General features: G+C 40.8%; 2 protein-coding genes across 2 annotated transcripts; both read right to left on the reverse strand.

Annotated features, from left to right (window-relative positions):
* Positions 1–394: 394 nt before the first annotated feature.
* On the reverse strand, positions 395–2,933 carry LOC131008255 (187-kDa microtubule-associated protein AIR9-like). The gene is made up of 7 exons (XM_057935144.1): positions 2,564–2,933; positions 2,406–2,491; positions 1,690–2,310; positions 1,479–1,586; positions 901–1,404; positions 618–817; positions 395–520 (listed from the first exon to the last, which is right to left on the reverse strand). Exons 5-7 carry the CDS (start codon positions 1,106–1,108, stop codon positions 395–397), a joined length of 534 nt encoding a protein of 177 aa, XP_057791127.1. The 5' UTR covers positions 1,109–1,404; positions 1,479–1,586; positions 1,690–2,310; positions 2,406–2,491; positions 2,564–2,933.
* A 53-nt stretch (positions 2,934–2,986) lies between these two features.
* Positions 2,987–13,048, reverse strand: LOC131013238 (uncharacterized). The gene is made up of 3 exons (XM_057941312.1): positions 13,033–13,048; positions 5,222–5,299; positions 2,987–5,069 (listed from the first exon to the last, which is right to left on the reverse strand). The coding sequence occupies exon 3, from the start codon at positions 5,067–5,069 to the stop codon at positions 4,383–4,385; it is 687 nt and encodes a 228-aa protein (XP_057797295.1). The 5' UTR covers positions 5,222–5,299; positions 13,033–13,048; the 3' UTR covers positions 2,987–4,382.
* Positions 13,049–13,428: the final 380 nt, after the last annotated feature.

Raw genomic sequence — 13,428 nt, forward strand, 5'->3', positions numbered from 1 at the left:
ATTCCCCCCCCCATACACCTATTCGAGACCCCCCGGACCTAACAGCTTCACTTTCACATGTCGTGCCATCAGAAAATTAAGAAAATACCTTAACAGCCTCCCACATATGCTGTTTTTTGCATTTCCGATCTCCTTCCATGATTGCACTCTCACGGGGCAAATGTTGCTGTCACGCACAATTTTTCCAAGATGTCTTGACCAAGCCTCATGATTTTTATTGACTGGACGATTGTTAAAGAATATAACTTCTAGCTTTTCACCACTTCTCAAAGATGAAACTTTTCTATTCTTGTTCCCCCCTCTAACCTTTTTTTTCTTTTGAGGGGATGGATCTATATATTAAATTAAAAAGATTTGATTAATATTCAAAATTACTCATGAGTTTTAATTATAATTACTTACTCTCAACAATTTTGTCAGACACAACAAACACTGGTTCACCATATTTGCCATCTTCATTCATAGGAGAATATTTCGCGACCACATAATGACCAACTGCTTTTGAGGGCAATTGAAACTCCTACAGAAATAAATGTAAGAGTTAGCATCGAATAAAACAAATATCATGATACAAGAATTAACAAGACTTCTTCTACATAAACACATGATGCACTTACCTTATTGTTCCTAGAATGACCAATAACCTCAAGATCTTTCTGTGCATCAAAGCTTTTAGAAATGGTAATGAACAAGTCCACCATGCTTTCATCTTCAATCCCTCCAACAATAGTCCCAGTTACCTTAACCTTTTTATTTGCCTTGAGATCACCCACTATTTTAACATTTGTTACTCTAAGATTTGACGAGACTTGCGAACCTATAAAAGATTAAGATCACCAAATGAATATAATCAAATCCAACAAGAACTAATACACAATGGAAGACAAAAGACAATTATACCAAGCATTGGATTGTCTTGTGGCAGCTTGAAACTTAATGGCGCAGCAGTAGGATCCTCATATATATGAACATTGATGCAAGGAACATCCTCATGTCGTATCAGCATAGCCAAAACATCTCTATCACTCCTTAAGGGTCTAGCATCTCCATCAGTGATTTTGATACCAACAGAATATATATCAATGAACTTCTTACAGATGCTCAACATATCCAAGAATGAACTATCTTCATTGAAACCATTTTCATGGAATTCACAATCTTTATAATGCACAATCAGAGAGTGTGATGTGTTTTGTCTCCTTTCAAGAACAAAAAAGAATAAAGTTAGGCCGACAAAAACGCACTGCACAATTAGCACTTTTAAGCTCAAATAATTTCATAAAAATCATTCTCCAAAATATAAACATATAATTATCTTACTGTTCATTGAATAATTGAATGTGGCCTCAGGTTCTTGCTCTGTTCTGCCTTGAGAAATTGATGGAGTTGTTAACTTGTCATTTCCTAAAGAGCAAACAAATATCATATCAACTTTCAGCAACTCAGAAACATTATTGAAGAAACTAAAGTACCCTTACCAGCATATTTTTTTCCATGTTCATGCAATTTCTTTGACAAACGAGGTGTTCTAAATTTTCTATTTTTGTGGCTCATTCCTTTGTTAAATGGTGCATTCATAGCTTGACCTGACAATTCGTGTTAAAAAACAACCATGTAAGATAATTAGCAACATCAGAATAATGTTCAAAAGAAAATCAAACAATGTTGAAAAGAAAAGAGAAAACCTACTGTAACTCTTGTGGTTCATTCATTTCTTTTCCTCTTGGCCATTGATGTTTCAACTAACATTGGCTCGACTTCTAAACCCACTGAAGCATCTCCACCGTCCAATGCATAGTTGTCCTCAACCTTTTCTCGTAGTGGCATCTTATATAAGCTACGAGGTTGCATCTTAATAACGACATGCCAACCATTCATAGAATTATCTATGGCATAAAACACTTGTGATGCTTGGTTAGCTAAAATGTAGGGTTCATTTGTCTTGAAGATACGTTGGCAATTAATGGCTGTGAATCCATATTTATCTATTTTGGCTCCTTTTACATTGTCATGTACATCAAACCATCTACAATGAAACAGTACCACTCTTTTCCCGCCAAGATATTGCAATTCAAGAATCTCTGTCAGCACTCCATAATACTCAACATTGTTTGTACCAGTACCTAGGTCACTAATTACACATACTCCACAATTTTGTGTTACACATCCTTTGTCATGATCTTCTATTCGAAATCTGAACCCATTAACAACATAGCCAGTAAAACATGTCACATATTTCAAAGGACCACAGGATAATGACTTTAAAGCATTATAATTTGAGGGCTGGTCTTGCATATTCATTCTTGCAACCTACAAATAATATATGGCAGCATGTAAATAAAACACATATCTTTATAGACACTAACTAGTCTAACATAATGTAAGTAAACCATATATCTACTCACTCGAGTTTTAAACCAACTAGTGAAAGAATTACTCCAATCTTTGTGTGATTTTTTTTGGTTCATTCTGCTGATTTTGTAAGTACTCCCTGTATTACACAGTGACTAGTCATTCATAATATTAATAAATATAAATGGATCATTTAGAAATGGTCACTTACTCAAGAAACGGTTGAACCTCATCACAATTCTTCAAAACATAAACATGAGCTTGCAACCACTCTTCTTCACTAAGATTACGAGGTATTCCAGCTCCTAATGCTCGTCCAAATTGAGGATATAAGGAGAGTTCACCTTCAATTTTATGAGAACAGCCATCATAGTTTCGATCAAGTGTATTAAATTTAGTCTTCATATCATTGAAGTTTCTTGAGCAAAGAGTCGTGCACTCCTTCACAATGTAGCCTTCTGCAATTGACCCTTCTGGACGAGCCATATTACGAACAAACTTCTTTAACTCATGCAACATCTGCTCAATAGGATACATCCATCTATATTGGACGGGTCCTCCAATTTTAGCCTCATTAGCTAAATGCACAGGTAAGTGCACCATTATGTCAAAAAAGGAAGGGAGAAAAACTTGTAAAGAACAATGATAACTCAATTAAGGGTTCACATACTGATTTTGGAAGAAGTCCACTTATGCCTATAGGAAGTAGTTGCTGTAGAAGAATATGGCAATCATGACTTTTTAACCCTAAAATTTTATGTTCTTTCATATTTACACACTGAGAGATATTGGAAGAGAATCCATCTGTAACTTTCAGTTGCTTTAGAATAAGCAGAACAAGTGTTTCTCTTCTTTAGATAACGTGTATGCTGCCACAGGTAATTTAAGCTTGTCTCCTATACGAACTGGGTGCAAATCTGGTCTGATTTCCATCATTTCTAAATCGAGACGCGCTTGAAGATTATCTTTGCTTTTCCCCTTAATGCTCATAATTGTCCCAATGATGTTATCACATACATTCTTCTCTATATGCATAACATCTAAATTGTGCCGTAGAAGAAGGGTACTCCAGTATGGAAGATAAGAAAAAAAAACACTCTTCTTATTCCAGTTATCACCTCTTATTTTATGTGATATTTTCATCTTCTTACATCTATCTCTAGTTAAGATGATTCCTTCAAGGTCATGTACTTGAGCAAGCACATCACTTCCAGAAAGCGACTTTGGTGGTGATCTCATGTCTGTAGTTCCATCAAATGAATTTGTATCTTTCCTCCATTTGTGCTACGTAGGAAGATAACATCGATGACCCATAAAACATTGCTTGTTGCTTTTTGCTAGCCTCATAGAATAAGTATCTTTATTACAACAAGGACATGCTAGCTTACCCTTGGTGCTCCAACCAGACAGATTACCATATGCAGGGAAGTCGTTAATGGTCCACAATAAAGAAGCATGCAGTCTAAAGTTCTTATGAGTCGAAGCATCAAATGTATCAACACCTACTTCCCATAATTCTCTTAACTCTTCTATAAGGGGCCTAAGGTAGACATCAATAGCATCACCCGGACCCTCAGGACCTGGTATGAGCATTGAAAGAATTAAGTTTGATTCTTTCATGCATATCCATGGAGGCATGTTGTATGGAATTAATATTACCGGCCAAATGCTATATGATCTTTGGGAGTGACTAAACGGTTGGAAACCATCACTAGCAAGGCCAAGTCTTACGTTGCGAGGCTCTGAAGAAAATTCCTTGTGAGTTTCATCGAAAGATTTCCATGCTAATGAATCTGCCGGATGTCTCAATACTCCATCATCCACCCTTGATTCATGATGCCATCTCATATCTGAAGCAGTTTTTCTAGACATGAATAACCTTTGAAGTCTGGGCTTTAAAGGAAAGTACCGCATTGTCTTTGTTGATACTTTTTTCCATTCTTTTGAATTTTAGTTTCCCCATTACGACAATCTTCTTTCCATCTTGAAACACCACAAATGCTGCACACATCAAACTGTTTTGCATCTTTTCAGTACAACATACAATTATTAACACAAACATCTATTTTTTCATAACTAAGCTCTAGATCTCTAATTATCTTCTTTGAATCATAATATGTTTCGGGCAAAGTTGAACCAGTTGGGAGTATTTCTTTCAACATTTTCAGCAACATATCAAATGATTCATTACTCCATCGACCAATGCTCTTGATATGTAACAACTTCACAAGGGCTGACAATTTTGATGTCTCACAACCTGGATAAGTTGGTTGATTGACATCTTTTAATAACCGATAAAATGCATCTACATCCTCATTTGGTTTATCCTCCTGCTCAGTTCGACTTGAAGAACCAGTTTCCTTCCCACTCTCATCAAAACCATAATAATCAGGGTAAAAATCTTGTAATACTTCATTAATCTCCTCTTCAGATTCATTCTCATCTACTTCTTCATCACTAGATTCAATTTCACCACGTCTTTCACCATGATGATACCAGAATATATAATTTGGCATGATCCCATACACGTTCAGATGCATTGCAACCACTTCTCTAGATCCTTTATCAGTATTATTATATTTCACACATGGACACTGTATTTCACACACTTCACCCATCTTTGAAAAAGCATAGTCCAAAAATTCAACCACGCCAGCTTTATATTTTTCATTCAATCGATCATTCACAAAATTCATCCATTTCTTGCTAGGTGCCATCTAAATGATTATTAAAATAAGGCAATCGATTAGAATTTCTTGCTAGATGTCAATTTCTATGCATCCTAATAATAGAGATAGAACTACCAACATCACCAACCAAATGGAAGACTACAATCACATAAAGTACGAGCAATGATGGAGAAGCATACCTGTCTCAAGAGGAAATTATTGCAGCTTTTTCCCGAAACTTTAAATGCTTCGACCTTTGGTATCTTTGAATCCTTAAGCTACAAATATAAAGGAGAAAAAAAAAACAGAGTTTTAAGGAAAATAGCAACAGAGTAAGTGGAGGTTCCATATACGTACAGAGCAATTGTGCATTTATTTATGCAAATACACTAAGAGTTTTAGAAGCAATCCATCGTGCTGGTATGCACGCAAAATCTAGATAAAAATATTACAAAATCTTGTGAACTACTAAACTATCAAATTATGAGATTATGCCACTCTGTTTTATTCCCAACTCATCATTTTTTTATACAATAAAATAAAAATTAAAACAAGAATATAATTAGCAGCAGCAGCATCTGGTAAATTAATTACTAGAGTGGTATGCTGCAGGCAGCTTCGTGTTGTTGGCCACTCTGTATTTGTTATCAAACATACATACGCACGCTGAAATTAAAACCTCATCACAACATCACACAGCCTATAGTATGAAATATCTTTTATCTTTGAGCAGAGACCTGACATCTAAGTCTAATAAATCAGTTAGAAGAAAATTCACATAAACCTGATCTAGGCAATCAAATTGGGGGAGCCATATACCTAATTGACATATCCTTTTATTAAATAGGAATTTAATAAAAGAAGAAAAGGAAAACAAAACCTAGAACCCTTGAGAGCACAAAAGAGCAAACTAAGGGCCGAGCCTCATTAAAACCCTTTTAAGGCAAACCCGTGAGGGAAAATCCTTAAAAGGGAAAAATAGTACTCGTCTAAAAGGTTTCGCGCGGGAGCGGAAGTGAGACAGCTTCAAAAGTTCCCGCCTAACCATCACCTCTAAGCTGCTCGGCTCCCAAATGCAGAAAAGACGCGAGCCAAAAAAGAACAACAAGAAACAAAACTAAGTAGAAAACAATAAAAGCAAAGCTAAAAGGAAACGGACACCAAAGAGGTGCCCCACACCCAACAACTTGAAAAAACCGTCGACCATCTGCATGGGAGCAAAAGCAAACCCACGACCCATGCAGCTCGGAGAACCAATCTTCCATCGCTGACCATAACCACCGACAAGAACACACCGCTGAATAAAACCCATGCAAAGGGGAGTAGACACTCCAAGAGCTAGCATATCGACGACCAGAACCACTAGCTCCCAACAAGGCTCTAACGCAAACGGCAACAAAGCACCATTCGCGGAGACACCAAAGAGACGATCAGCCACGCTCCAGCCCCAAGCGCACCTGGAAACTGAAAAAAGAGCGCGGCTGTCAGCCCAACCCAAACTCCAAAAACAGCAACCACCATCGAGCATCAAGGAATCGTGTGAATCTGGCTATGGGAAGCCATATCTCGACGGACGGCCGTCTTAATCTCATCAATAGCGTGCGGCCACCAACCCTCCATCCTCTGCGGGTTAGCTATGATGTCCGCGGCAGTGTTCCCTTCGCGATAGATGTGGGTTACCTGCAGACGGAAGTTTTGAAGGCATTTAAGAATTGTTTTCCAGGCCGCAGCAAACCTCCAAGGAACAACCGTAGCGCGCTTTTGAAGCAGATTAACCACGTAAGTAGAATCTGCCTCGATCCAAAGATCCTTCCACCCCGCGCCTGCGCAATTTGAACGGCAGAGATGATCGCCAGCAGCTCAGCTTCGAACGCAAAACCAATTCCGCCTTTGAAGTGAAAACAGCCTCTAACACAATTGAAGCTATCCCGGAAAACACCACCAGCAGCAATAAGCCCCGGCGCCCCCGCCGCAGAACCGTCGGTGTTCACTTTAATCCAGGGAGCGGTGGGGGGCCACCAATGCACCTCAATGAAAATTGGGGGAGGAGAAACTCGAGCCTTAATCCCAATCGCACGAAGAATAAGATAATCCTGCCAATTATTATCTATATGACCAAGCTTCTTGAAATTGTAATCTATATCACAGAAGGCCACCTTGACCGTATGAATAATGCGGCGAGCTTCGAAAACTTGGTTATTGTGAATACACCTGTTTCTTTGCATCCAGATAGCCCAAATGATAGTAATAATACCGGCTTTCCAGAAGCTATTGGAGAGAGAGCTAAGCTTATAATTCCAGGCCTCCGCAAGAAAACTATGGATGCCCATAGCATGCATCCCACGTCTGTAATTAAACCAATCTAGAAAAAAGCTCCAGACCTCCTTCACACGCCGGCACTCCCAGAAGAGATGCTCAAGAGATTCAGCATCTTCAAAACATAAAGCGCAAAAATTGGGCATGATCATACCTTGCCTGATTAAACGGTCATAAGTAGGCATTCGGTTATGCAGAAGCCTCCAACACACCAACGATCTTCGGACCGGTATGTAATTCTCCCAAAGCCACGAACCCCAAAACACCTTAGGAAAACGGCTGCAATGATTTTTAAAAGCCAGAGCAGCAGTAACATTCCCATGCAAAGAAGGTTTCCAGAATCTGACATCTTTATCTTCACCCAAAGGAAGAAGCAAGATATCGCAAATAATTTCAGGAAACTCGTTGACAAAAGCTTGCGTGAAGTGCCACACACCATCATGAAAATAATCCGCCACCGACTGCTTAAAGAAATGAAGCATATAATTCGGGATGCCACATCTATTAGCAAGAGCATATCCGAGCCAGTCATCATGCCTGAAAGAAGTCGAAATCCCATCACCAATGTGACTGTAAGTGTGCTCAATAAGATCTCTGACTTCTTCTTTTAATCCAAGCCAAATCGAGGAGCTCGCCACCTGCATCTTCCCACGACCAAAGCGATCGAGATAACGTCCTCGCAGACTATCAAACCCAAAATCATACCCTTGAATCAACTTCCAAGCCATTTTCATCAGGAAACATTTGTTGAGCAGAGCGAAAGATCTGATTCCGAGGCCACCTTCTTCTTTGATGGCACAGACACGCGCCCATTTGACAGGGCAAGACGGCAAAGTTCTGACATTTCCGGTCCAAAGAAAGTTCCGGCAAGAAGAGTCCAACTCCTTGAGGAGTGAGCGGGACCATTCGTAAATCATCATGGAATGCGTAAGAGAGCTTTGAATCACTGACTGGATCAAGCAGAGTCTTCCAGCCATCGACAGCTGAAGGCCCTTCCATCTAGAGAACTTATGCAGGATGCGATCCTGAATAAAACGAAGATGAGAAGCATGGGCACGTCCCCTAAAGATTGGAACTCCGAGATAGATGAAAGGAAGCTTGCTAGGAACGAACTATAGAATTCCCTCAATCGTCCATTTAGTAGAGATAGCGACCTGATCTGCGAAGAAGATTTGAGACTTCTCTTGACTAACGATCTGCCCAGAAAAATGGCCATAATAATCCAGAATTTTCCACAAAGTATGAGCATTACTAATAGTGGCCTTGCAAAACACCAGAATGTCATCAGCGTAAAAGAGATGAGTGATAAACTCCTTTCCCCTACAAAACTTCATCGGCGAAAATGCCCAGAATTGACGCAATTAGTAATCAGTGCGCTCAACACATCCTCAGCTATACCGAAAAGAATCGGTGACAAGGGATCGCCTTGTCGAACCCCACGCGAACAACTAAAGAAACCATGAAGATTCCCATTGTAAAGGATGGAAATCCTGGCCGAGTGTAAGATAACCTCAATCCACCGAACAAACCTAGCATGATAACCAGCAACTCTGAGGACATTCAACAGAAAGCTCCAATTAAGAGTGTCAAATGCTTTTCTAATATCAATTTTACAAGCCATGCCTTGACTCTTTCCCGTGCGACCCATACAGTTCATACCTTCCGAGCCCATCAAAATGCAGTCGTGAATGGAACGCCCGTTAATGAAACCGAATTGATGAGGAGAGACATGAGACGCCGCCACCTCACTGAGACGGGTAGCCAACACCTTCGAAATAATCTTAAAGAGAAAGTTAGATAGCACGATGGGCCGAAGATCAGCAACCGATCGAACCACTTCCTTTTTAGGGATAAGCACCAAGTTATTAGAGTTGCATCCCATCGGCAAGTAGCTCTCCTGAAAGAAGGTCTGGACCGCCTTCCAGATGTCGAACATAATGACCTTCCAACAATTCTGATAGAACTTCCCCGATAAACCATCAGGGCCAGGAGAACTATTAGCATCCATGCTGAAAACCACCGCAGTGATCTCTTCCTCATTCGGAAGGTGAATGAGGGTGTTGTTCTGACGATCAGAAATGGCGGGATCAATAACAGCTTCAACAGCAGTAATGTCTTGAACACCGTGATCCTCCGCAGTGAATAAGGAAGAAAAGAAATCCACGATATGATTCCCAATCTGCTCTTGATCATAAATATTCTCACCATTAATATCCAAATGTGATATAATATGCGGCCTTTTCCGAAACCTGAGCATATTATGGAAAAAATTAGTGTTCCGGTCGCCATCTTTCAACCAAGAGACACGACTTTTCTGTTGCAAGAGCGAAGCTTTTCTGGAAAGAGCAGTGTTGATGTGAGCCTAAGTAGTAACCTCTTTGTCGAACAACTCATCCGTATAACCATCAGCGGCAATCTGCATTTGGACGTCCAAAAGATCTTGTTGATTGCTCATAATCATCGAGTCGACGTTACCAAAAGTCCCTTTATTCCAATCCCAGAGAACCTGTCTCAGCCTCTTAAGTTTTGCCATAACTTTGTAAATAGGGCAAGCAATATCGGTATCTTCAACCCACGACCTTTCAACAGTTTGCATGAAATTCGGGTGGAGGGTCCACATGTCAAGACATCTGAAAAACCGACGGCCCGCCAAAATATCCTGACTGCAGTGGAGAATCAGCGGGGAATGATCAGAAGTATTGCGCGGAAGAACTTGCGAATAAATCGACTGCCATAACTCAGCGAACTCCCCAGAGAAAAGAGTTCTATCCAGAATAGATTCGACATGCGAAGGCATGAAGCGTCGGCCCGACCAAGTAAAACGAAGGCCAATCGAAAGAGCTTCGATGAATCCGATGGTATCAATGAATTCCAAAAATTCAGCACAAGCAATATTGCTGGGAAGATAGTCACTGCTTCTCTCGTGAGCTCCCTTAACAGCGTTGAAATCTCCCAAGATCAATGCACTTCCCGTCATATGCACCAGAAGATCAATCCAGAGCTGCCGCCTTTCAATATAAGAATTAGCCCCATGAACAACAGCCACCTTGAAAGTCCGTCTACTCCAGCAGCACTCCATAATAACCACTTGATCTGAAGAGAAGATGACATCAGTAACCATCGAAGGATGAGCAAAAACCCAGATGTTAGAGCGCATGTTTACACGAGAGTTCTGAAAACAAGGAATCAGATTTAGGCTACGCTAAAATCTAAAATTAGTTTTATGAAAGAGATTCTTCGGTTCTAAAATACCCATAATCACCGGAGCGAAAGTGCGACAATGCTCAAAGAGCACCCGTTTGGATTCGTCCGTCAACCCACGGACATTCCAAACTAAAACATTCATTAGAAAGAAGGGGAAAGCGTGGTCGGGGTTTCCCCCGCTTCCACTTCTGCATCCCAGCTCTTAGCAACAACACTGTTCATCGCGCGGGCACTCGAGGAGCTTCCAGGAGTGATAACAAAATCTCCTGGCTTGTCTCCAGCTTCCCAAGCTTGATAGAGTTTGTTTTTAATGAATTCCTCAGCCTGTTGATTCGGCTTCTGCTCCGTAGAATTTCTGAGTCTAGTCTTTATGTTGTTCTCCCCTCGCCCCAGAGGTTTCTTAAGAATAGAATACTTAGGAGGTCTGCCACGTTTTTTCACATGGGCCTCGGGGTCATGCTGTTGCACCGTCTCAATTATTTGCCTAGCTTTTATGGCACTCTCTAACTTTTTCTGTTGCTTGTCAATCGCCTCTTGAACCTCGGAAGCACCAGATTCCCTGTACAGAGAATCGGCGCTCTTCCCCTCATCCAAATCGACCTCATCAACCTCATTCAACTGGTTGTTGTTCTTCCCATCCATGCCTTCATCCTGCATGTTCTCCTCAGCCGTCTCGAGATTATCCTCTGCCGTCTCCTGATCAACTTCAGTAATCGGAACAGTTATGAGTTGAAGGATGTCAGGCCCCGAAAGAATTCTCTCTCCCCCAAAATTCCGGGAATTCTCTTGAACCGAAGTTTTTTTTTCACGTTCCTCCTCTTCCACCACATCCGGCGTCTGAATTATCTCATTTACCTCTTCTTCATGCTCAAGGGCCGCAAAAGAGTTTTCCATGCGAATTGGAATCTTGGTCTGTTCCACCGCCTTATTTCTTCCACCACCCAACTTTTGCGTCCAATTCTTATTCAGCTGAGCTTTAGTCGTCCCATGATGAAAAATCTCTTTACCCTTAGTAACCAGATTTTGTTGTGCCTCGCCCTCCTTATTATCGCCTTTCTGTTTAATTTTGTTGCACTTATCAATGGAATGTCCCGTAATTTTACACTTCGTGCAGTACGTCGGAATTTGTTCAAAGTCGAATTCCACATAAAATGAGCGCTCATCACCATCCACTAAAAGAGTTTCAGGAAGCGGTCTTGACAGATCAATCTCTAGAAGAATACGCGCATAATTCCCCACAGCTCCATGCGCCGAGGCTCCATCAACCCTAATGGGAGTGCCTAATGCTCGTCCAATGCTAGTGATAACGTCAAGAGTCCAAAATTCTAACGGAAGATGAAAGATTCGCATCCAAACTTCACAAAGGGAGGAGATTTCCTTATAAGGATCGAAAAATCTAACCCACTGCCGAAGACGAATCGTGCCAAACGAAAGATCCCAAGCAGTGTTAGTTTGAGCCGCCGCCTTATCCTCCGCAGTAGCAAATTTGATCGTGTAGAAACTTTTTCCCATGGGAATAAGCTGCCATTCTTTCTCAACTTTCCATAACTCATTCAATTCTCTTTTGAGATCCATCAGAAGACGTGGCTTCTCGCCCTTTCACACAAGAACACGACCTATCAAAGCGTGTTCAAATTGACTGATCTTGTTTTGAACATGTTCTTTCGGGACACGAAGCGTAGGGATTTCACCAGAAAAATCAGGTTGGAGGGCTGTGAATCTGTGAACGAGCACGTCAGGTTTTCGTTCAATCTGCTTATTTCTTAAGGAAGACGCGTAAGTAGTGTGCTTCGGCCGGTTAGGCTCCGTCGCCGAAGTTCCTACAGCAGTTGTCGTAGTATCCTGAGAAACCCTAGCCATCGAGTTCTTGTTGGAATCCTTAGCAGTTATATCCGGTGCCCCGACCGGAGAAATCCCTTGATCTGTCAAACTATTCTCCGTAGAATTCAGCGATCCATTGAGCGGTTGAGCAGGCTTTGTAACAGCAGTCCCAGCACTCACATAATCTTTCTCAAGGAATGGCGGCTTATTGGCATGTTGTCCATGTGAGAAGTTGTTTGAAATCTGAGGAAGATTCAGTCCCTTCTTATCGAGCAACGTTGACGTCGGCGAACGGCGGTTATCCGGCGCCGCAGCAGTAGTTTCCATGAAGACGGCGACTAGGTGTGAAGCGTTAGGGTTTTCATTGCTCTTCTCTCTCCCATACTCACCTAATTGACATATCCTAATACGCACTAGACCCAATTTGGAAGAAAAAATTGCAAAATAAAAATAGCTAGCATGGAAGATCTTTAAAATGTAATTAATTAAATCTAAATCAATAAACCGAAAGTAAACAAAGCAGGTCATCAATTAAAAGCAGCAGCAGTGCAAATATCAGCTTATCGGAAACTAGTGAAAAAACAAAAAGTTCGCCCGCATAAGAGTTCAAATCTGGCGCAAAACAACATATAAGCTCTTCAATTAAGAATATAAGATGTGTATCATCCACATATGAAATGAAATGAAATGAAAGTAGTTATCGGATGTGAGCCGAAACCACCCTAAGATTTTCGATGAAACGAAACGGGATGAGTAAAATGGCAGACACAAATGAACGGATAAGCAGATCTCGTCCAGAAGCGTGTACGTGAGTGGCCTTATGCTCAAATGAAATTGAACCTCAAGCTAAATCCTCGTATGAAATAGGTGAAATTGAAAATGGAGCTAATCTCCTTGTTGGATTGAAATTCAATTGCTTGAGTATGTGGAGAATTGAATTGGGGATGAAGAATGACCGAAAATTGGAGAATTCACTAGCTAGAGAGAGAGAGAGAGAAGAGAGAGAGAGAGAGAGAGTGACGCATGAGTGAGTTTTCAGAGAATTTTTGTTATTAATTAATCAATT

This window comes from Salvia miltiorrhiza, chromosome 2, assembly GCF_028751815.1.
Source record: "Salvia miltiorrhiza cultivar Shanhuang (shh) chromosome 2, IMPLAD_Smil_shh, whole genome shotgun sequence".
In the NCBI taxonomy this organism is placed as follows: domain Eukaryota; kingdom Viridiplantae; phylum Streptophyta; class Magnoliopsida; order Lamiales; family Lamiaceae; genus Salvia; species Salvia miltiorrhiza.